Source organism: Psittacula echo (genome assembly GCF_963264785.1).
Source record: "Psittacula echo genome assembly, chromosome: 7".
NCBI lineage: Eukaryota > Metazoa > Chordata > Aves > Psittaciformes > Psittacidae > Psittacula > Psittacula echo.
Window position 1 is genome coordinate 44,564,739 of NC_137740.1, and position 24,222 is coordinate 44,588,960.

General features: G+C 35.1%; 1 protein-coding gene across 1 annotated transcript in view; it reads left to right on the forward strand.

Moving 5' to 3' along the window:
- The window catches only part of DNER (delta/notch like EGF repeat containing), a gene marked incomplete at both ends in the record, with an annotated part of 127,974 nt that overhangs the window by 26,930 nt on the left and 76,822 nt on the right, over positions 1 to 24,222 (forward strand). Inside the window, one exon of the mRNA XM_080623440.1 lies at positions 22,507 to 22,803. Within this exon, the coding sequence (XP_080479566.1) occupies positions 22,507 to 22,803 (297 nt within the window). The remainder of the gene's footprint in view (positions 1 to 22,506; positions 22,804 to 24,222) is intronic.

The following is a 24,222-nucleotide window of genomic DNA, read 5'->3' on the forward strand; positions in this document are numbered from 1 at the left end:
CACTTTTGGTGCAAATCATTCCTGGTTTTGGATCATGATAGCACCTTTGTTTTGGCAGCTGTTCTAGAGCTAATGTATGTCTTTTCTGGGAAGTGCAGCACTCTTGGCACGCTACTCTTCCAGTGTGAAATATGTTTTTTCTGCTTTGGAGATGAGACACAGTACAATAAAGATTACTAATGATTTTTGTTCCATTACTACATGTGAGTATGTTGAGACAAGTGATCTTCAAACTATACCATGAACACAAGAAAATGGGAGAAAAAAAATATTAAAATTCCTGAAATATGGCAGAGAAAGTCTTTGTTCAAATCCAAATGCATCTAGAGGAATATGGCTTACAGAGTAGGAATCAATCAGCATGCTGTCAGTAAGGTTGGGAAATAATGCACGGTTGACAGTAATGAACTGAACTTAGAGCATCTGATGTCTCACATCTGTTTCCCGCTGTCAGTTAAAAGATGAGGAAGCCTAAAAGAATGAATTTACAACCACTGTTTTTAATTTTGAGCGGTTGTGTTTTCCACTTTCCACATGGGAACCTAATGAACTGCATGCAAACACCAGTATTGCTCATTAAATTTTAGGAATATTAATTTCTCATGATAAGTAGCTGTATTGATAAGTAATTCCTGTTCACAATACAAGACAGCCTTATGTTCAATATAATATTACAAGGCAACATGGAAATGAGCAGTTCATATCTGGAAAACAAAAAAATGTTTGAATGACTTCTAAGGATACAACATTTTCTGTTGGAGTATGGTTTAAGCCTTGTTAGAAAAAGTAGCCATAAATGTATTTGCTGTTGCTGGAACGTGTATCAAAAGAAGTTGCATGCAATGTTTTTCCTGAACTAGGGCTTTGATGATTGCTGCTAAACAGGCCATTTTGAATTGGAAAAAAAAACCCAACTCAAACCCAAAAACAAAAAAAAAAACAAACAAAAAAAAAAAAAAAAAAAAAAAAAAAAAGGGGGGGGGGGGATATGTGGGTACTGGTGGTGCATGCTCCAGTCCTGAAAAAGTTCTTTTTGCATTACACTTACATATTATACTTTTATGTCTGCAGACGAACTTGGCGGCAATGGTGTATAAATACATTGGCAAGTATCTTCAGGAAATGATGTATTTCTGAGAATTATATACAGAGACAGAAGGGTTGCAGCTCTAATTACATTTATTCATAAAACATATATACCCTGTCCTATGATTATTTTTGTAAGTGTATGGATACATTTTTTCTAAGGAACAACGAAAGATTCTTCCCACATAGTTTCTATTTATTTATTTATGTATTTTACTTCTTTTTTTAAACACTCAGAGTTATGAAGGGTGCTTTTGTTGTGATTGCAGCAAAAGTAAGGAACAAACAGATTTCTGGATCAAGTTAATGAATTAGCCAAGGTTAAATGCTGAAATCTAGGATGCTGACCAAGTAGATTTAAGAATATTTATAGCTATTAGATATTTGCTAATTATAGATGCAGAGGTAACACTGTCTTGTTTAAGCCTTCTTTTCTTATCTGGAACTACTGAGTCATTGTAGTCCAAATTTTTTAAAGGGTTTTATACTTTAAAGAACATTACTAAGGAAAAAATCACTTCTTAATCACAGAGTAAAAATTATATTGCGTTGTTAAGACAAAATTTTTGGAAAGCCATTTTTCTAGACCAAAGTTTTATATCTGTCAGTTACAAGCACTGTGTATATCTAGAACAATTCTTCTAGGATTGTTTTTCTATAAAAAATCAGAGAGCATGTTATGAAACCTTTGCTTCCACATGACATGCAATTTGAACTGATCATGGTTTTTTTTGTAGGCCAATTTATTAATATTTTATAAAAAACCCACGTTTTAAGTGGTAAAATATAGGTAAAATTAATCTAATTTGATGTATTTTTTTGGGGCACAAAAGCTTGATTTTCAATGTTTTATGACAGCACACATGTAGATGATATTTGTAAGGTTATGAAGCAATATATATCATGTGCCTGTTTTGACTGAAGTTTGATATTTTGAGGGTGTTGCTGTCACGTTTTGTTCTGAAACAGTGAACATGTTAAAATATCCTTCAAGTAATTTTTGTTTCTTTTAACCTATGCTATTTTCTTAGATATTATTTAGAAAGAATGGCAAAGATATGAACCACATATTTCATATGCTTCTATAAGCTGTAATGTGGTCCTTAAGCATAGATTATAGATAAGGCTAAGAGGTCTACCTCTCAAAAATCCCGCTATTTTACTTCACTTACTGATAAACCCATGTGTTTTGACATGGGAGAGCTTTGTGATGATTTCTGCATGAAGATGCATGTAGCTGGAGATTTTGTTTGCAGGTGTGGTCAATTCATATGATGCATGCATAAGTCTCATGTGTGTAGACAGTTAATGGTAGGTAATCTAAGAAATTCTGACAAATTTATTACTGCTGTAGCTAACCAAAGCCCTAGGGATCCACTAGAATTGCTAGGAGTACACAGACTTTGAAACTGCAAAAGTCAATTACAAAAGAGGCTGAACAAATCTCTTAAAGCTCTGATACTTGTTTCTGTGGTAAAGTCGTGTTACTCTTCCCATGTTAACAGAAAAGTACCAGGAAGTGTATGCAGGGGACATTGTTTCATTTACCCTAGAGCTGTCAGAGAAGTGCAATTTCTAGTGTCTTTTACACAAAGCTCAGCCTAGAACTTCAAATTTGAAGAGAAATTAACATTGAAAGCTAAATATTCCTTAAACTGAGGTAGGGCTAAACCAAATAAATTGGAAATAAGAGTAGGAAGACATGTATTGATCCATTTCTCTTTGCCTCAGGTATGCTTAAAACCAGGAAGTTTGGAGAGGTTTCATCAGAATCAATCATAAAATCATAAAATACCATGTTGGAAGGGACCTCAAGGATCAGCTGGTCCAACCTTTCTTGGCAAAAGCATGACTTGGACAATATGTCCCAGTGCCCTGTCCAGCTGAATGTTTACAAAAAATACAGTGTCCAATACTGGGGAATTCACCACTTCTCTGAGGAGATTATTCCCAATGGCTGATTGATCTCGTTGTGAAAAATTTTCCTCTTGTGTCTAATTGGAATATCCCTGGGAGTAACTGTACCCATTATCCCTTGTCTTTTCCATGTGACTCCCTGTAAGAAGGGAGTCACCCTGTAAATACTGGAACAGAGTGAATGGGTCTCCCTGCAGCCGCCTTTTCTCAAAGCTGAACAAATCCAGTTCTGTCAGCCTTTCCTCATGTGGCCCTTCTCTGGACCCCCTCCAGCCTGTCCACAGCTTTTTTGTATAATGGAGACCAGTGCTGAGTAGAGTAGAATATGTTCCTAAGAACTTGAAGTTCTAGGAACTTCCTAGAAGTTGAGCTTCCTTCACTGAATTGCACATGGAGGAAAATTATTTTCGGAGTGGCCTGTTATGGAACTCTTTATGTAGAAGTTCTGTCTGGATGGAGAAAAAAGTGTAGGCACCAAGGCTGGATGGTTATGGTATCATAAATACTTGAAGATCAATGTGTTAGTTGCATCCAAGCAAACGGTTTATGCACACCACAGGTTCCAAGGGTACTTCAGATTTCAAGAGAAGGAGATAGGATAACTGAACTATTGTTCTCTCACCTTTCATTCCATTAATAAGGTGAAAGTAATGCTCACAGTTTTTAGTCTTACTGAAGTTTTCTGTACTCTCAGACTGAAAACATTGTGTTGTGCTTTCGTTGTTCTGCTGATCAATGTTGGGCCATTAGAATATAACATCTTGTTAGAAGATATGTGAAATAAGATAATTTCTTAGCTTTTCTTTTTGGATGATGTCTGTGTATGTCCTTTCTAGAATTCTAGGAATTCCATGGATTTTCCATGCCTAGACTTACTCATTAATGTTTTTATATATTGTATGATGTATTGCCTTCTGTATTCACAAACAATGTGAACAGAAGTTACTTCTCCCCCCTCCCTCCTTTGTAAGCATGTGAGTTCTATGAGGAATGGTGCACTTGAAAGACTGATGGACTTTTAATGATTTTTCCACGTTTGTATGGGCAGCAGTGGTTAGGAGGATAAAAGCATCAATTTGAGATTTTTTTTTTCCCCCCTAAATCCTCCTTATTTCTGTATAAGAGGACTTCACATTTTTACCAACCCCTGTTTTCAAAGCCCTGGTGAGGGCAGCCTATTTCTATTTTATTTCAAAGTAAAGATTTCCTGCTTGGCTTTAGAACTACAGGTTCTTGCTATGGCTGTGACTTCAGTTCAACAATTACAGCCAGTTCTGGGTGCTGCAAAATTCTGTTAACGAGACTTTGCTGTTTTATATAGGTCACCAGAAGGACCCTAGAGAAGAAATCAGGTAACAGAAAAGAAAATGTGAAAATTCAGTAACTATATATTTTAACAGGGAACTACTTGTGTTAAACTTTTATTCCCAAAGTTTGCTTAGTAAAGCCTCAATTATAATTGTCTTAAACAGCAGGATTTACTACTGCTCCATTTTATCTCTAAGAAAATGCTCATAAAATTTAGGCTGCATTTTCCTTAAAAGAAAAATGATGAATGTAAGCTTTACATTTCAAGAATTAACATGATGAAGTAAAATTGTGTCTAAATGATGTTGTACACAATCAAAATTTTTCACTATTTAGTTGCGGAATTTGTATGTAGCAAGTGTGTAGAAAAGTACGTGTTTCTGCTACGACATACTTAAAGAATTTAGCTTTGGGTGATAGTGGAGGAGGAAAGTGGCGAGTTTTTGTCTTTGGCTCAAATACAGTTGTACAGTGAGCTGCCAGTGGAAGCTGTCTGAAGTGCAAATTTATGAATTTAAGAATGAGTTACAGAAGCCTTTGCCTAAGAGTGACCTGTTCCCTAATTACCAAGACACACTAAAATGTATTCCATTGATATCAAAGGTCTGTGAATGGAGTAAATTCCTAGTTAGTTAAACAAGCATTGGAGTGAAATGTGACCTTCTCCCATTAGATCAAGATGGGAAGGGACTGTGAACGCAACAAGAGAATAGAGGTGCTGGAACGATGAATGGAGCAGATGCAGTAAAAGGCCATCTGCAAGACAGAGGCACCTCGTCCTGAAGGCAAGTCTCAACTACTCTTGACCCTGGACCAGTCGAGAAAGTATATCTGATATTTATATGATTCACCCCCCTCTTGCATGAAGATAAATTCGCATTTCTGAAACAGTTAAACGAATTTCTACTGTAAGTGTGTGATAGCTTTAGAGTGCACCTAAACTCTAAATCATAGAAATGTGGCCCATTTCTAACAGTCTCAGATTGAGGAGTTCTTTTTTGCATGCCATGTATATAAAGAGATCTTTTATTTTGTGTTATATAAAGCACAGGGGCTCTTGCACCGTTGAACAAACATAAGCTAGTCTCTAATTAAAAAAAGAAAACTCCAAACTTGCTATATCCTGTGTTATTATGCTAGAAATTAATTGGAAAGGTGCTTCTGTGACTAAAATACATTGCTGTAAGAAATAACAAAAATGTGTATAAAAAACCAGGGAAATTTCTGATGCGATTTTGAAAATGCTTCCAATTTTTAAGGCAGATGACAGTGAGAAACAGTGAACAAAGTGATCTATGGAATAGTTTCTTCAGTAGAAAGAGCAATCTTTTTGGTTCTAACTAGGCTATTCAAGTATTTGGTATTTATACAAATAATTCATATTTTTGGCTGTTTCTCTTTCAAATTTTGCTTTTCCTCTCTTATATTTTTTGAAAACAACCATAACCATCATCTTTCAGTTTGCTTACTCCTAGCCCATCCATCCCTAATGCAATTTCATGATGCCTGTGCATGCTATCTGGTGCTTGGCTATTGCGTGTGGGTAAATATTGATTGTAAGAAAAATTGAGGATGATGTCCTGTTTTATTCAGTTTTTCACTGCATGGATTAGAGAATCTGTAGTACTAGCTAAGTAGTGTGCAAACCAATACATTCCAAATGAAAATTTCTGTGATTCTGTGATTTATCAGGTGTTTGACTTTTTCATATCAATTTTGTGAGACTGTTACTGTATTTAAAGAACATGAAATGAATTTACTAGGAGTTTTCACAGCCCTGGGGGAGGTGCTTGCATTGTTATGTCATTTCTGTACTGCTAAGTGCTAGGGGGTATATCTTGTCATGTTATTGTCGCTTCTGAAACACTGCTGTTTACTTCTGAGTGTGTACAAATGGTCTATCCACGTCAGAAGTGTTTAGACTGCCATATTAAAAATAACAAAACTGGGAGAAAGAGCTATGCAATCTAACTAATTGTTGTTTAAACATTCTTGTGTACGTATGTATGAATAAATCAAAGTAATTAATTAAATATAGTTTTTTCAAAGTTTTCACCCAAAACTCATTATTCTTTACAAAACATGGTGGAGAAAAGACTTCTGATGCTAAATCACAAGAATTTATATTATCTAGTTATACAGATGCTTGTATGTTAAGAATGTAGGTGTCATGCAATGCTTCAGTTGAAGGGTGTCAGTATTCCTTAAAGAATATAAACTCTGCTGTCATGTCACATCATTAATTATCTTCTTAATTGCTTTTGTTAATTAATAACTCATGCTGTCTCAGGGCTTGATTTATTTTTTATGTAATTTTTAACCAGGCACTTTAGTTCAGTATTCCTTCAATATAAAAATATTTGTAATAGTTAGGATGGGGTTTGTAAATAAGATAATACATATTGGTGGATTGATGTAGTTGGAAAATCCAGGCAAGCTAGTTAGTGCATCTAATAGTTATCATTGAAAGGATAAATTGTATAGTTCAATACATGTAATATGCAGTAATATACATTTTTTCCCCCTCCATTGCTACTTGGCAAGACCCTTTTATGACAAATAAAAATTACAAGAAAAGATTGCAGTCATCTTTGTGAGCAGAACAGGGAGTTATAAACTTAGTAAAGAAGCATTCAATGCACTGAATTTTTTAATCTGGGGTAATATAGGTTGGCCATAGCAAGGGTAATGAGGATACAGAATGTGTCCACTGGGATGGAAGAAAAAAGTTAATTCTATTTTTGGAAATATTTCTAGAATAAGCAGAGAAGGCTAAATAGGTGGAAGAAATCTGGTATTTTTTTATTAATAAATAAAAAAAAATAATGAAAAGAAAGACAAAAAAAGGATGAATCCAGCCCCAATATGATGATCAGTGTTTTCTTTTGCAAGGTCATTGCAATTTGAAATCTAGTAAGTATTGGTGTTTAAAAGCAATTATAAATTAGCAGGCAGAATTTTCTACATTAAATGAAAGAACAATACAGTTGCAGTAGGAAATATTCTAAATTGTGAATATAATTCTAATTTCAGTGCTCTGGAGTTCATGTCTAGTTCCAAGCTGATTGTATCATGGGACAAGAAAATATGGGTAGTTACCAACATATGGATAGCTATTCTAAAGGAAACAGAGTAAATATTTTAGGCATTTTGCCAGATCATTTGTCATCTAAAAACTGTTTTGCTTTGATTTTATTTTTCTGACTTTGTAATCTAAGTGTGGACAAAAGGAATGTATAATAAAGAAGTTTAGGATGAGATAGTGCCATGCTTCAATCTGCTTGTAATACAGGCCTTCCAGTTTCAAAGTATTTATCTGGCAGATCTCTGTACATGTTTGTGGTGGAATATTGCGTAGTGGTTTTATTTTTTTTATGTGGTAGATGCCGCAGCAAGGAGTTCCAGGCACAGCATTACTTGCTGTAATTCTACTGACCTATGGTGCAGGATGTTTCCATGGTTAGTTGTTCAGTTGATTGATAGTCAGATTTTGTTGCATTTTAAACATAAATAACCTTATGTTCCACATACGACTAACATCATAATGTGAGAAAGCCCTAATTCAGGCAGTCTAAAGGTTGCTCCTTTCCTTTTTAGGAGAACTAGTCCATGCTTTATCAAGATTGAAATCCTGTTTGAGATCATAAATTAAAATGAAATTGCTAATTATTTTGTCCTTGACATTTTTGTGCGCAAGAAGTTGTTCCTGAATGTCTTCATAAAATATGCAGTCTGTTCTAGTAAAGGCTAATAGAAAAGTAGCAGAAGTGTGACAAATCAAGCTGGAAATAAATTGGCAAAGCAATGTGGCAAAGCTTGTGCAAGAACCACGTGCTTTTTTCCTACCTTTCAGTCTTTTGCTTTTTCCAAATTTAATACTGATCTACAATCCCAGGAGGGCAATGATTCCTTAACATTTCTCTGACTTGTAGTTTGCAGGCTTCTCTTTGCTCTGTGCATTCATTGAGAGCCTATCTCTCTGTTGGAGAAATTACAACTTTGGGTGTAATTAAGTATGTTTTGCATATCCGTGTTTTGAATACGTTTGTTCTGGCTAATTATTTATGCAGGTGTTGACACTTTGATTCAAAGCAGTACCTTTTACTGCATGCTTTGTGTTATGCTTTCGAGTCATCTGTTCCTTTGTTCCCTTTGATATGGCAAAAGCAGTAATTAGCAAAATAGTCTATCTGATTAAAGTTGGAATTTAATGTTTCTTTTGCTCTTTTTTGGTTTTGCTGTCACAGAAAGTCAGTGTTCTGGCAGAGGAGACCATAAGAATAAAAGTAACCTCATGTGCTCCTGTATTTCTTCATTCTTGATCTTTTAAGCATCAATTCCATACCATTTTCAAAAATTCACAATTTTTATTTTAATTTTATTAAATGTGTATTGGGTCATGAAATTCCAGGAGGTATTTATAGAGGATGCTTGAAACTTGAACAATTTAAAAAAAAAAATAAAAAAATCCTGGGGTTTCTCTTAGTCAAATGCAGAATGTTGGGATAATGAGTTGGTTGCAACCAAGAGATATTGATCCTTCCTGATGAGCTCGTAATTAAGCAGCAGACCGTTTGAGCAGGGAGAGAAAATTATATGGATTTTGTAGACTTGCAAAGCAGACTTTAAGGTTGGAAAGGAGGGATGCTTTACCTTCAGCCATTTTTAGGGAGGAGAGTGGGTTTTACAAACCTAAATATAGTAAGAAAACTTCAGGACTGACTTGTAATCTAAGAATCCTAGTGTAGCCTGCACAATGGAAAAGCGATTTTGGTCACGTTGTATTTCCAACCAACTGCACATCTTTTCTTTACACCTAGTAAAGTGGGTGCATATATGAAATTTCAGTGTCTGAGTGTTAATTGACTTCATTGTCCTTTCATTGTCAGAAATAAACCATGAGTTAAAGAAGCTGACAGCGAGGACATGTGAGAGAGTTTCTCCTGAAACAAGTGCATGGACATTTGGATGATGGTGTCCTTCAAATAAGAGGTTCAAGAGAGGTTTGGGATGCATTTGAATGTGTGTTCAAGGATTTGGCCTCAGAGAGACAGTATTAAAACTGGACCTAGCAAATCAAATGCTACAGAAAACCAGGCAGTTCAACATGTTTGTGAATATCCATCGTAACTGTATGGAAGATATCAGAGTTGTTGGCAGATTAATCCCCAATACCTATTAGGCAGGGTAACAGTATTTTCTAGGATATTTATTTATCCTCTGATTCTGAGGCTTAGTTTGATTTTGCATCTTACACCCCTTTACTCAAGGATGCAAATATACATAAATGCCCATTGCTCATGAGTGGCTCTGTTCCAATGTATGTCAGATCATCAGTTGGATGAAAAATGATAAAAACAGGAGGGTCTAAAAAATCTGTAGTCTTTAAGGCTGTAATTGGAGTAGATGTCCGATGATGGAACTGTAGTTATAATATGAATTTTATCATTCATAGAGAACTTATGGAAAATCTGGATAAGAAGCAGTAGTAGTATGCTGGAGAATTTCTAAGAAAGCTTTTTGGAAGGCGAGCAATAGCCTGATTTTCGCAGAACAGGAGAGAGATCGGACTATATCATTATCAGATTGTTTCTCTTGCAAGCTGTAGTTTTCAATAGTTCTAAAACTTTTCTGCTCTGTGCCCTGCAATGTGGTTTTTTTTTTTTTTTTTTTTTTTTTTTTGTATACCTCCTACATATTTATCTTTTAAGTAAAGGTAATAATGAAAAGCATATGTGGCATATGTGGATAAATAACATTTTTTTAACACTTAAGAATTGTCTTCCCTCTGTCTCTTTGGGCTAACATTTGGGAAAGTAGTGCTTGTGCTACATTGCTTGTTTTTAATGTAAACAATTGAGATTCTATGAGTATTTTACAGCTGAATGCTGCAAGAACACCTCTGTAGGTAGAAATTTCAGGTTAAAGATACAGTACCAAGTTTAGCAAGTGCTTAGTGCTGACTGATGCTTTTGAAATGTTTGTATAATGTTATGTAAAATACTAGCATTCTTCTCTCCTTGCAATACAAATCTATTTCTTTGTGCTAAACACTGTAGCACTAGTCATATGACCCCTCTATTTTATCTGTAACTCAGTGTCTTGTTATGATAAAGAAAGGAATTGTGAACCCATGGTTCACCATCTTTAATATTAGAAAATCTGACTGTTTCTGTGAATAGATGTTTTGATTTATTAATACTTCTTTCACTCGTATTGTAAAAATATGTTTTATCTGTCCTGATCAACTTCTCTTGGCTTCTTTTGATCTTGCTGTAGACTTTCTCCCACAGTATTTATTTCCTGTATTATAAATAAAATTAATTAAAATATTATTTCTCAGAAAAATATTTTAATTGTGCCTCTAAGTAAAAAATAATTATAACTTCTGTAAGGCAAAAGGCATATGAATGGGAAGAGGTTTGCTAGAATTTTTGGTTAATCACATCATGGTTTTAAAATTTTCTTGACTTGCAGTGGAATCTTGAAGGAGCACTGTACGTCTGAAAGGTCTCCTGGGAATAAGGAAGAAAAACAGATAAGGGGAAAAAAACCAGAAGCAAGACAAATGAGAAAATTTTTTATCACTTTTCTTTTCACTGTCCATATTTTTGTTGTCTGTTTAACTAATCTCAATTAAAACAATTTTTGAACCAACTAACAGTGAGGGAACAGAGAATAAAGACAGAATTTATACCACAATGAGGTGATGTTGTGTTTTACCATTTTGCAAACATAGCATTAAGGATCTTCTCCTATTCTCTTGCACTTTCTATCCTCAGAGGGAATGGCAGTTGTGTAGTGTCTTAACATATCATGTAACCTGACAGAATAAGATATGTAGGATATGGCACAGCAGGGATTTAATGAGACATTTTTTTGTCCATCACCAGAAGCTTCCTGCAAGGCATGTCCATAGCAGTGGTTTAAAATTCTTATATTTATTCTCCCATTTTTCCTATATTCTTTTAGAAGTTGGTTTTAGTATAAGCATATTTGCTGAAGGTCAAGGACAAAATACTGATGCAAGATGTGGTTTTGTAGTTTTCAATAATTTAAAAAATATCCAAGTTTTATCAAAAGATGCTGTCTAATCCCATTAAGTAAATAGATGCATGTACAAATTGAATTTTATGTTGAGTGCAATGGGTCCCCACAGATACACTTTTGTGCGAAATGTACTATACTGTTTTGCTATTTGTAGAATGTTTGGCTGCCTGGTCGGCTGCCTGTTCAAATGTTTCCTGCATCACCATCTTTCAATATAGTTTCAATAGGAAAAGTAGCATTTTTAATATCATGACTAATGCTTATTAGCAGAGCTAAGCACTATGAACAGCAGTATGCAAGTGCTTCACTAATGCGTGTGACTTGAGGCAATATGCTAACCCCAGAAATAACCTAGAATTCTTTTATAGTAGCAGGAAGTATTCCCTTGGATTCTTTTAGCTGTTTCAAAAGAAGAAAAGTGCTTCAGCTTCTAAAACCCTGATAATCTGGAGGAAAAGAATATCCATAAATAAACACTTCTTACTTCTGGAGTGCTATCACTCTTGTGTCTTTCTACCCATGATATCACTAATCAGTATGGGAGAGTAGCTTTCAAAAGCGCTGATGTTTGTCACCAAAAAAAAATGTTTTGTTGTGAGACTTAATGGAATCTTGCAAAAAAAATAAAAAATTATTAAATATACAAGGATGCATACAGGACTCTAACTAATGAAAGGCTGTTCAAGCTGTCTGCAGGAAATAGAATTCTGCTGCTATTGCCTTTGTATTCAATACAAAGCTTCTGAGCGTGACAGTGATCAGATCTGCAAATCTTTACCCTCCTGATTTGTGTAACTGCCATTGTGTATTGTACATGGGTGCAGGAGACGTGCAGAATCTCAGAGGGTCTGTCTCTAAACCAATAAAAGCAATCAGTTTTGTCCTTGAATAATGTTTCATAAAGATAAGAAATGAAATATAGTGACAAAACAAATGAGGATCATTGTAAGAATTGGTTTTAATATTTTGATCAGTGTGATGAAAGGACCAGAGGAAAAAAGCAGGTATTGTCACTATACTGGTGTATAAATCCAAGATATTCCCACATCTCCAGTACTCCGTCTCAACCTCAAAATTACGGAATGATAACAAGCCACAGGTAAGAACTTCTTAATATCTAGGACTTTTCTTGTTCACCTCTTTTCCAAACACAGCCGTGACAGAAGTCTCAGATATCATGAATGATGTGAAGAACAGAGCATATCACAGGATAAGGAGTACGGACATAATAAAATTACTGAACAGAAAATTTAAATCAGGTTAAAGGAATATTACCTCATTCAGCACAGAAATTCTACAGTTTAGTTATTGTCACAGAATTTTTTTAGATGCCATGAAGTATTGCTGAGTTCAGAAAATGATAACTCTAATTCATAGCATCAAAACATGAAGGGACCTGGCCAATAAACATAAATTAGTATTGGAATTATTAGCTGAAACAGTGAATTGGAAGTCGTTCAAAGAGAGTAATAAAGCATTTGGAGAAGTAAAAAATATGGGCGATGACCACTGACATAAGCTTCAAATTCTCTGGATACAGTCTGATTCATGAGGGTAAACCGTCAAAAGGGAAATTTGTAAGATTGAGAGAAATTGTAGAATGGTATTGCTTCAAAAAAATACTCTTATTTCTAGAGTTTATATTGGACAGCAAAATGACAGCATGCACACAGTGTAGTTTGACAGGTCATTCGATATCTGACCTCATGCACAATTAATAGGATTGCTTATTTAGGTCACAGCCCTACTTTCTCTACAGTGCTAGAAAAATGGGCTGTAAAGTTTTGTATCTGATTTTGTAAATGCCAGTGTTTAGGCCAATGGAAAGAGAAACTTGGGCAAAAACACTCCTATAATTGTTTATGCCCTAAAAGGTCAGGGCCACTTCATCTAGAGCGGGCACAAATCCTGTAATGTATTTCAGGAACTGTTCATTAAAGTTGCAATGCATTTGGTAACAACTGTGATCTTTAGGGCAGATTTAAAATTACAGATGATAAGTTTACTGCTGGGCAATAATTTACTGAAACTTGACTAATCTCACCATTTATTTCTACATGTGCCTTTCATCATGTTGAACAATGAGTATGCATGGCATCCTGGAGACATCAATAAGAAGATCTAACAATAAACAGCTTTCTGCTTGTTATCTTTGATGTGACGGAATACAAAAAAATAGTAAACATACTGAGGATTAGTTCCCCTATTTGTAATGACCGGCTAGCTGTAACTTGGTGCAGGAGAGCTGAGACTGCGTGCCACTGTCCCAGAGAGGTGGGTTAAACACCACATTTCTATTTCCCTAGATCTAGAGATTTTCGAGGTAGTTTCCTGTTTGAATTGTCCTATCATGAAGGCACAGTTCTCTGCACTAAAGAAATTAAAAGTTTGTGTATATAACTAGAAGTTGTGAGAATGATTGAGAAGCTGAAATTAGAAGAAAATTATCAAAACCTGATATTAGAAAAATTGTATTTATAGAAGCTAGAAAGATAAACCCCTGAACAATTGTATCTGTTATTGTATCTGACATGAAAAAATGATCATCCAGCTTATTTTAAGACAAATCTTAGAAGGTCTTTTGGGCCGCAAGATAAATTTTAAGAATAGCCCCCAATAAGTTTTTCTACTGACTGGGCAAACCAGCTATTTCAGATGAGGTTAAAAGAAAGATTGCCTGTAACCACTGAATAAAAAGACCTATTTTATGCATCTGAAATTATAGGCATATGTTGCTGTTGTCATACCTTAACAAGTTAGTGTGTTAGCTGCCATGAAGCAACTGAGTTCACTCTTAGCCTGTCATAAAATGTGAGATAAAGCGTAGTTTGAACTGCTTTCCAGAGCAAAAATCACAGGGGCAGAGAGCGTGACGACAGGAATGAGTGTCAACACAAGTGAGTGATGATGTTTAAGCAAGCAGAAGCAGAGAATTTGGGCTTTTATCTCTGTTCCCAACATTGTTCAAATATTTAATCCAATTATTTCTTGCAGTAAAATGATATTCTTCAGGATTAGGAACTGGATGTTGACTTGAAACTCTTTGGACATTGCTCTTTATGTGCAGGCAGGTGCTTTGTTATGAGATAAAGGCTTCTATATTGTCTCTGACTGTGTCTTAAAAGAAAAAATTATTTGTGACAAGAAATCTGTTTAGGTTCCTAATCCACGCAGGAAGGCTGTGGGTCCTTGTCTGCTGTAACAACCAGAGAAATGAAGGCAGCTACTTCGCACTGGCATCCCTTTTCACTGAATCTCTTAGATGTCAGTTCTCCTCTGTGTGTTAAGTACTTGATGTGTAACACCCAAAACCATAAGAAAAATGTAGGTGAGTCTTATATTTCTAATCCTGAGCCCAAATTATTAAAATTAAGTATATATTAATAAATACAGGAAAGTGTTTTTAAAATAGAGATCATGGGGCATAACTTAATCCAACACAGCAATACAGAGAAGACCTAATGAGAGAATGCATTAGTGTGTTCACAGTTTTTTTCATCTTTCAGTATTTCTCCAACTAACCAATATTTTAACTGTTGATCTGGCAGGAGGTTGAAGTATGAGCAATAAGAAAATATCAGGAGTATGCGTATCTGTGTTTTACTGTGGTGTCAGTAGTACTGCACAGAGTGCAGTAATGTTGGTTGTAATGCTGACCATTTGAAAGTGTTGGAGGACCTGTGTAATGCTTGTCTATTTGGCCAGGTGCATAAGCATTTTATTGATTGCTGAATGTCTCAGCTGGTGAAAAGTCTCCTTTCTGATGTATTGTGGCTTGAAATTATAATGACTTCTTTTCAAACTCCCCAAACTTTAGCTGGGTTTTTTTTTTGGTAGTTGATTTGGAAAATGTGACATCAGTGGTCTGCTGAGTATATCGTATTATCTAGATACCTTGTGGTTGTGTTTATTATCTTTTCCTGTTTTCACAGCCTTTTGTGGGCAAACAGCTATGAGAGTAGCCAATTGTCACATGTATCGAGTTTTTCAGGTTTTCATGTGGTGGTGATGGTTCAACTGCATAGTGTTATTGCACAACTCGCTGAGTTATTCAGTCCTTGTTACAAGATCTGTGTGTCTGTTTTGCTGTATCTTATCTAGAAAGTGTCTGAAGCCTCAGACTTCCGAGCGAAGAAATGTCATGGGTACTTGAACTAACGAAGTCTTGTTTTATATGAATTTGTGTCTTGAGGTTGACCGATGTTGATGCTAAAGAAAATGAAAATGGCTGCTGTTGTTGCTGTTGAACTTTTCTAAGAGTACTCTGTTTTGTAACTAGCTTGCTATATAATAATGTGTGAACTTCGCTGTGGTCTTTTTGCCAGTTAGAGCATATATAGTTATATATAATTATAAAGGCTTGATCCTCTATCTGGTTGCTTGTTCATGCAATGGAAGTGAAAGAAGCTGAATTATTTTTGAGATCTCTAGAAAAATACCAAATCTTGTTCGTTCACTGCAGTCAGTATTTGTAAGGGTGGACAGACACAGATTGTGTAATACTTGGTATACATGAATAGAGGCTGTAGTGTGCTGTTGATTTATAAACAGATGAAAACTTAGGAATTCAAGATATTCTTAATTTCAGTAGAATAAGTAATTTCTTTAGTCAGTTTAGAAAATCCCAGTGGTGGATTATTTGGGATTTTTTAATCAGATCAAAGATATTTCAACTGTATTCTCCCTAGGTGAGTCGTGATCTCATCATAACTCAGAGCATGCATGACAGAACTTTAAGATTTTAAAGTAATATTTTTAGCCTTGGATCCGAGTGTGACTTAAAATTTAAATTCATTAGAGTTACTTAATCCTTTGTTTAAAAAGATTTTAAAATGTTTTGCATGTAAGTTGAAACATTTGCCTTTTTTTTTCCTTTTTAATAGAATACTACCTGTGATTTTTTTTTTTTTTTTTTTTTTTTTTTAGGTCAGTTAATGACTTCTAGAATAAAATAAGGGAGTATATTTACTTCATTTCAGCTTTGCACAAGTGTGTGTTAGAAAGTAGCAAAAGTTCATTCTAGAAATAAAAATATGAATTTTCATATCATTACATATCTTAATGTCCTATCATAAAAATATTTTGTGCACCGTACTGTTGCTCAAGAAAAAATACTTCTAAAAAGGGAAAACAATATTAAGAATTAAGACACTATTGGCAATTCTTTCTCTGTGTGATATTTTCATACTGAAATAATAGGATAAGATCTGAACAGATGTATTGTGTTACTGTAACAAATTTAATGGTTTGTCTTTAAAATTATCCCCTAGCTTTACCAGCAGTAATCAGAGTGCCACTGGGGTCCCATTTAACAGTTGTAATGTTGGCTGCCAGCCGCTGCTGAGAGCAACATAAGATGATGCTCTGGTAAAAAAACCTCAATTCTAATCTTTTCAGATCCTCTCTGATAAGTAGTTGGCCTGTCTTCAGGATGGATATTCTGACTTCATTTTGGTTTTTAAAAGCATTTTTGCTAAGTATGGGTATTGCTGAAAAACACGGTAAGTTGACTTGTCTACTTGAAATGTGATATTAAATCCACTATATCTAGAGAAATAGCAAACAGTTTGAATGGCCGTTCCCAACAGGATAAAGGAAAATAATAATAGTAAAAAACCACCCAAAACTGATGAGAAAAGCTGAGAAAAACTGTAAAGTGATTCTCAATAATTATTCATGTACATGCTTATACATAGCAGTAATCTGTGGTTAGTGTGAAATAGGTATTTAACTTTTGTTGAGGGAAAGGAAAAGTGATATCCATTTATTTTGTAGTTATTTCAGTATGCCTTGAGGTAAGAATGTGCCTCAGGATAGGCAGAGCAAAGCAGATGTATGGTAACTTATTATGCAAGGATAACTTAGCCATTTGCCAGAGCTCTGTTTTTAAAATCTGTCCTGCTTTTCAAACTTTGCCTTGTTATTTTTGCTGGTTTTTCAAATAGATTTGGGCAGCCATGCTTTGGTTCTCAATTAAACAGACAATTTCTTTAGGCATTTTTTTGCTGCTTCACTGAAGTAAGGAAAATGTTTTCTATCCATTTATTACATTCACTGGCAGTTTCATTACTCTGATTATTCAAAACTCATGCAGTGAGAATAGCAGCATGGAAGCAATCCAAAATACTTGTGGTTAATGGTGTTTCAAAGAATTATGTTTTGAATTATCTGATAAAAGTTGCACTTCTTTATTAGATTTATTGATGTCATTTTTGATGGGTTAGGGGCATTGAGTGGAATTGCTAAAGGAAAACAGTAGATGTTTACTTCTAGAAAGAAGTTGCTTACATTGTAGTTTCGGTATAATACAGTTCTTGGCATTACCCTCTGAACCTTGATTAATTCCAATTCCGTGTTGCAGCTTGTAGTTAGTTTCTCAGAACTGAAACTTTTGTAGCTGCCATTTGAATGTTTTATGTAATATAAAAATGTTTTGTCCTGCTTAGATTGTTTTGAGGGATGGAAAAGAAAGCCCTGATTGCTCTGGTTTCCAGGACCTCATATATTGCTTAAGTCCCACTACGTACAAGACAGTCTTTTCCCAAAATAGAAGAAAATGCATTTATTTCATATACTCATCTCAGTGCTTTTTCTGTGGATGCTTTATAGAACAGCTGTTTGTTTTTTTTGTGTTTAAATTCATCTTGTTTTCCTGTCTTTCATTTCCTAGTTTGCATTAATATTTAGTGTGTGATTGAATCGGATTTAAAATTTCACAGTGTGAGGGATTGAACAAGGCTGAGTTTATTCATTTGAACATAGTTAAACCATTCTTACATTTCTAGATAATCTTTGTTGCCATTGCTATGTAAAAGATTTAAATCTCTCTTTTTCATAAAGTAATGCATATGCAAAGATAATATATTTCAGATGTGCTTATAAAAAAACCTTTATTTTCTATTTACTGTATTAAAACCAAACTGATATTTTAGACTGTAGATTTTAATTATTTTATTTCTAAAGTATTCAGAAGTTGATAATATTTAGTGTACTGTGCGTAGCTTGAAAGTGGTGTGTCTGCTCTTTTCTCTCTGCTGGTGATAACGCTTTTGATCACAGTTGTCTGCTTTTGTATAGGGAAATTTCTTCAGCAATGTGGGTGGAAAGCCAGTGTTACTGATTTAAATTTCTCCTAAGATCTGTTTTTACCACAACACATGAGGGAACTAGTTGTCTAAATAGCAATCAGCTAAAGACACTTCACATATTTGAAAACCACAACATTTAACTGTAACTGTGGAAAAATTATTTCAGGGAGCCATTGAGGAGCCATTGGAAACTTTTGGACTATGTCAGCTTTTAATGTCTGAAGGCTACTTCAGAGGCTTTGAGTGGTACCGTACACGTGTAAAATACCAGCCTTCAAAATTTTTGAGGAAGCTTCGCTTTGTTAGCTGGTTGACGTTCACTATATAGACTGGATTTAAACAATCTTCTGAATTCCTAATATGAGGACTGGCTTTACTCTGCTCTTTCTGTATTTTAACAAAGTTGCAAGCTGGTATAATGCTGTCTGTGACTGTAGGCAACAGCAATAAATCTGACCCAAAAGTTAGTTTTGTACTAACACACCTAAGGGGAGAGCCATAGACGGAAGACAGGTTTTGCACAGTGTGTAAGAGCTTATCTACAGCCTTCTCTCTAGGCTTACCATTCTATTTTTTGAAGCTCTCCGGGGGAATCTATTTGGACTGTCTCCAGGTACAAGTAGAACCACTCTGAAGAGATGCTGAATGAACATAAAATATGACAAATTAGTGTCGCCACAAGGAGTACCAGCAGAAAGATTGTCTTTCCGTTTGCAGAAGTCTTGCAGATTTACATCCTGCTATATTTTATCTTAAACTGAAAATTTAAAAACATTTGGACTGGCTGGCAAACATTCCATGTTTGTGAGTGTGATTCTTAATCAAGCCTAGTGTTTATACCATATTTAGTCTGCCTTTGGAAAATTAACTGCAATATGAAGGGCACCTTAGAATGAATCTATTTTAGGATTTTATTGGAAAAATGCTGCAAAGATTACAACTGTCCAGGCATCTGGAATAGTAACTGCATGCAAATACATTTTATGATTTTTAGCTCAGCTTTGTCAGCTGAAACTGCTGCCTGTACCTATTTAGTCACTGAATGTATTAGGAAAACTGACAGGCTATTAAATGGAGACAAGCTGATGAAAACAAGAGACCTAGATACTAAATATACTTTCTTAATTAAGATTATTGAAATTCTACACCTAAATATAATCTAGAATTTTTTAGTAATGAACAGATTGTGTTTGTCAAGATGCTTCACAGAGCCCTTGCTAACCATTCCATCTCACCTCGGAGAGGACTCGAAGAACCACAGAAACATCACAACCAACAGAGATTAATCAATTTTATTTCCTCATCTCTTTTTAGCTGCTAATTAAAATGAACTTTCTGTAGTTCAACAGAAAACTTTCATGCACAGCGGACATTGCATTGTTTTGATAAGCTTACTGAAAGAACAAAAAGCGTTAGAATTAATAGTAACTAAGAAAAGGGAATGATAAGTTAAAATCCTATGAAGTATTTCATAAAACAAAATTCTGAGTGCATCACTGAAGTTCTGCATCTACACATCTTTTTTTATTCTTCATCTAAACCAAACAGCCTTAATTATTTTCACTTCCACTGTGTGTGGAAGGTTAGTGTTTTTTCATGGGCAGCAGTAAGCAGTGCTTTTCATGAAGCACATCTGTTTCCAGTCTAATGAGCTCAAAACAGTTTACAGCAAGTAACATGTATCACAGAACACTTTTTATTATTTTGTTTGTAAAGCGAATGGTTGTATTCACTAAGGGGAAAAAATGGTCTTTATTTTTGAAAAGAATAGCCTTCACGTTTTAGGTGTGATGAGAACAATTTTTTTTCCTCCAAATAGAATAAATGCTGATTTATTAAGAAGAGAGTTATGTGTATTTGGATTAGTTGTGAAAGAGTGAATAAAGAGCTTATCCAAAAATAGGATAGCTGCATGTCTTTAAAACTCAGATCTAATCCAAGCAAGAAGAACATGAAAAAACTGTTGCAAAAATTTTTTGAACTGGGCTTTGTTTGCACATCAACACTTTTTATCTTCAACACTTTTAGAGGCAGAATTTCTGTTAAAATCTTGGCTGCTTGGCAGTGGGAGCAACCTTAAAATGTAATTGAGAAACCACAGAACAGAACTGGGTTTTGTTCCTTCCTAGAAATTGTTATTTTCTTTTGTGTCTCTTAAATATTATTTTGCAGAGAATCAATTTCGAAATTGTTCTTAGAGAACTTACATATTCTGCTCATTTGCAGGAGAAAGAGACTCTAAGGAGATAAGCCCATTTGATCATTAAAATCCATACTTCCTTGATACCTTATGTATTAAGTATACATAAACTTACTATATAATTGAATTCTAAAAATGAAGAAGAGTCAGAGCTTGATCCTGATGTCTAGTGTGTCATCTGACATGTGTGAGATGTGTCCTCATGCAAAGTAAATTACATTCAGAGCTGGAATTTGTATGTGGTCACAAAATAAATGAGTAGATCACATATTCTGGACTGTCTTCCATGGCCTCTAACTCTTCTGCACCAGTCAGTACAAAATTTGCCATTCAGCATTAACTGTCTCTGAAGTTAACTTTCATAATAATGTTTCCTCTGTTTTCTGTCAAAAAATGTTACAGGGGTTGGGGTATACAAAAGTCCAGCCAGAGAAAGAATTCTGGTTGAGGTCAATAATAGTACTGTTTTACACAAGAAAGTGTAATAATAGGATTTGGATATTACTGACACCAGGCCTTTGAACTGATGGAAAGGTGAAATTTATAGTGTAGACCCAGTGCTTATGTAGTTCCTATGATAATTGAAACAAATGCTTAATAATAAAAAACTGTGGTGTCTTCCAGAGAAATATAATCAGAAGCGTTGCTTATGAAGGGAAGGACTGGAATATTGTACAGGGGAGAACTGGTAACCTTTAGGACTGCAGCACTTGGGTGAAATTTGTGTTTAAAGACTGAGAAAATATCTGTTTCCAGTTATGGGTTCTCACTTCAATGTGAAGACAAATCAAGGGAACTGCCTGGCTGTCTTGGTTAGTCAAATGGTGACGGTGAGTCAGCAGTGTGATCTAGCTCTGACTAAGGCAAACATATCTTAAGTAATATCAAGGAAGCTATTTCTAGGACAAACAAAAGTACTGATGCATTTACAAAAGTCAGTGCTAAACTTTGGAGGTCAGAGTGCAAAAATGAGCACATGAATGGAGGGCTTGTCCTCCATAAGGAGGAAGCATGACTTATCTAGTCTATGGGAAGAAACTTGAGAAGAGTTTGTAGATGTAGTCTGTAAGTACATTATGGATGTAGACATCAGCACAAAAGAGGGAAAAAACATTTAACATGAAAGTAAGTGGTAACATAAGAAACTGAGTACAAACTAGCTGCAGAATAATTTAAGCTAGAAATTGGAAGAAGGCAAGCAAGCCTAGGACAGGATTTTTCCTACATCACTGAGCTCAGTCTTGTGCTATGCTATGACAAATGGTGTTCTAAAAATAAACACATTTTTGCCCCAACTTCCTAACTCCCCTAGAAAATTTTCAGCATTAGAATGAATCAGATTCTGAAACTGATGTCCACTGAACAAAGTGCGGGTGAGAGGCCGAGCTGTTTTAAAATGGACAGTGGGTCCACAAATAAGATTGCATGATGACAACACAGAGCCGCTCCATGACCCGATGATCTGCAGGTGTTCTGTGCCACATCCTTATTTCTCTTAGTGCATTGTATTTCTAGATGCTTATTGTTTTCCCTGGATAAGTTACTCTTCTAAGACTGTTTCTGAAAATTCCTGATTATCAACAGTGTCCATGTTCCTACTTTGTGTTTATCCCTTTGCTTGGATGTGTCAACAGTGAATTAGCATTAAATGGTCTGAGGAAAGTGAGTAATATGGATTAATATTCTTCTCTAATCCTTTGAAATTACTTCCTTGAAAATACATCAAAGATGAGCTTGGTTCGTAAATATGTTTAGAAGATAAATACAGGAGGGGAAAGGATCTTTTTTTATCATCTTTGTAAAGGTTAGAAATAAATCCTTTATATGCAGTAATTGACCTACATCTGTTTTTCCCAGTTTGTTTCAGATCCTTGTGCCAGCAACCCCTGTCACCATGGTAACTGCAGCACTAGCAGTGATGGCTACCTCTGTCTTTGTAGTGAAGGCTATGAGGGAACAAACTGTGAACACTCAATCCACAGCCTTCCTGTCTCTGAACGGACAGAGCTGACATCACCAGAACACAGCAGAGTAGTCTCATCCACGCTGGAACCTGACATTGCTCTTCCTCGTTCAAAAGCAACTGTGACGTTACCTACATGGCAGCCAAAAGCCGGACAAAAAGTTGTAGATCTGAAATGGGATGAAACAGAGGTGAGAACATTCTGTCTAAATAAAAATGCACAGGAAAGAACTCTTGTTATCATTGTTGGGTTATCATTTGTGCATGACCTCACTGATATCTACATGAGAGGACTGAAGATATGATACCTGCCCTGAGTTAATATGCTAGTAAAATTAAATGCAAACAAATTTGGTACTTGTTAAGAGCAATAGGTTGGAGCTGGCCAACATGTTGTATTGGGTATTTTTTTAGAAGTGGGATAACATTCTTCTAGCCATTTGCATGACAACATATCTCCAAATACCAAATAAATTTTTTTTGCCTTTGTTTTTGTTTGGATCAACTTAGTACCAAACTAATGAGGTTGTTGCTGAAGAAATAAAATTTCAGTAGGCAAAGAATTAAAATCTTTGTGATGTCTTTTTCTTAAGGAAAAATGCATTGTAAAATAATTTCATTTAAGTTTATTCAGGAATAACTAGGCAAAATGTCCTTTGTATCTGTGTATGAAGTGTTTCAAGGAATGTGATTCTTCTGAGGTGTTTGCACACACCAGATAATATGAAAGGAGTTTAATCCTGGAAAAAGTGTATTTTTTCATAATTCTTTGCTAGTCCAAATTTGGTCATGTTTTTAGTGAAACATTTATCTAAATCAAATTTTGAAAGTAAAATCAACCTATGTAAGATATTTATTTCATGTTATGACTCAGAAATTATATCTGAGGTACAAGTAGTTATAGAGCTATTTCCCATTTCAGTGGGACTTCTGGTGGGCAGTGTCTGGAGAACAGAGCTTTGTTTCTTGGAATTCCATTTCCCATACCTATTATTTTACAGTAGAACATAATGTCGGGCACCAAGTATGGAGTTTGGAGAAAGCACGGAAGCAGAAACAATGATCTGCTTTTGTTGCTTAGTTTCAACTCAGGGTTGTCTCTGCATGGATGCTCCATATGTCCTGATCAATTAAGGGTATACACTTCTCTATACTGGATTTCCCTCTTGTGTCTTTCTCAATCTGTGCTCTGGTATTGTGTAAGTAACATTTCTGCCTGGTTTGCGTTTTAGGTAGATTCACTAAGCATTTTGGCCAAGCAGATCATTCACAAGTGGCTGTTTTAATAACGGAAACTCACCCTTCTGCATGTCTTCTGTTACCTGAGAAATATATCTAGGTTATCAATTGCAATTGCATTATTAACATAAACATGGAAATTACTTGTTACCCTATTACGTAATTACTTGTGTTGATATGTTTTTAATATATTGTGATGGGTTGTCTTCGCAGTCTTTCTAGTATAGCATAATGACTTTCTGTTCTTTAGAATTTACAATGATATGCTTATCCAAAAGAAAGAGATTTCAGTTGCTAATTCAACACATTGTTTCTGATCTGTATTAAACTAAAGAGAGTTGATTTGCCTGAATATCTGTATTCCAAAACCT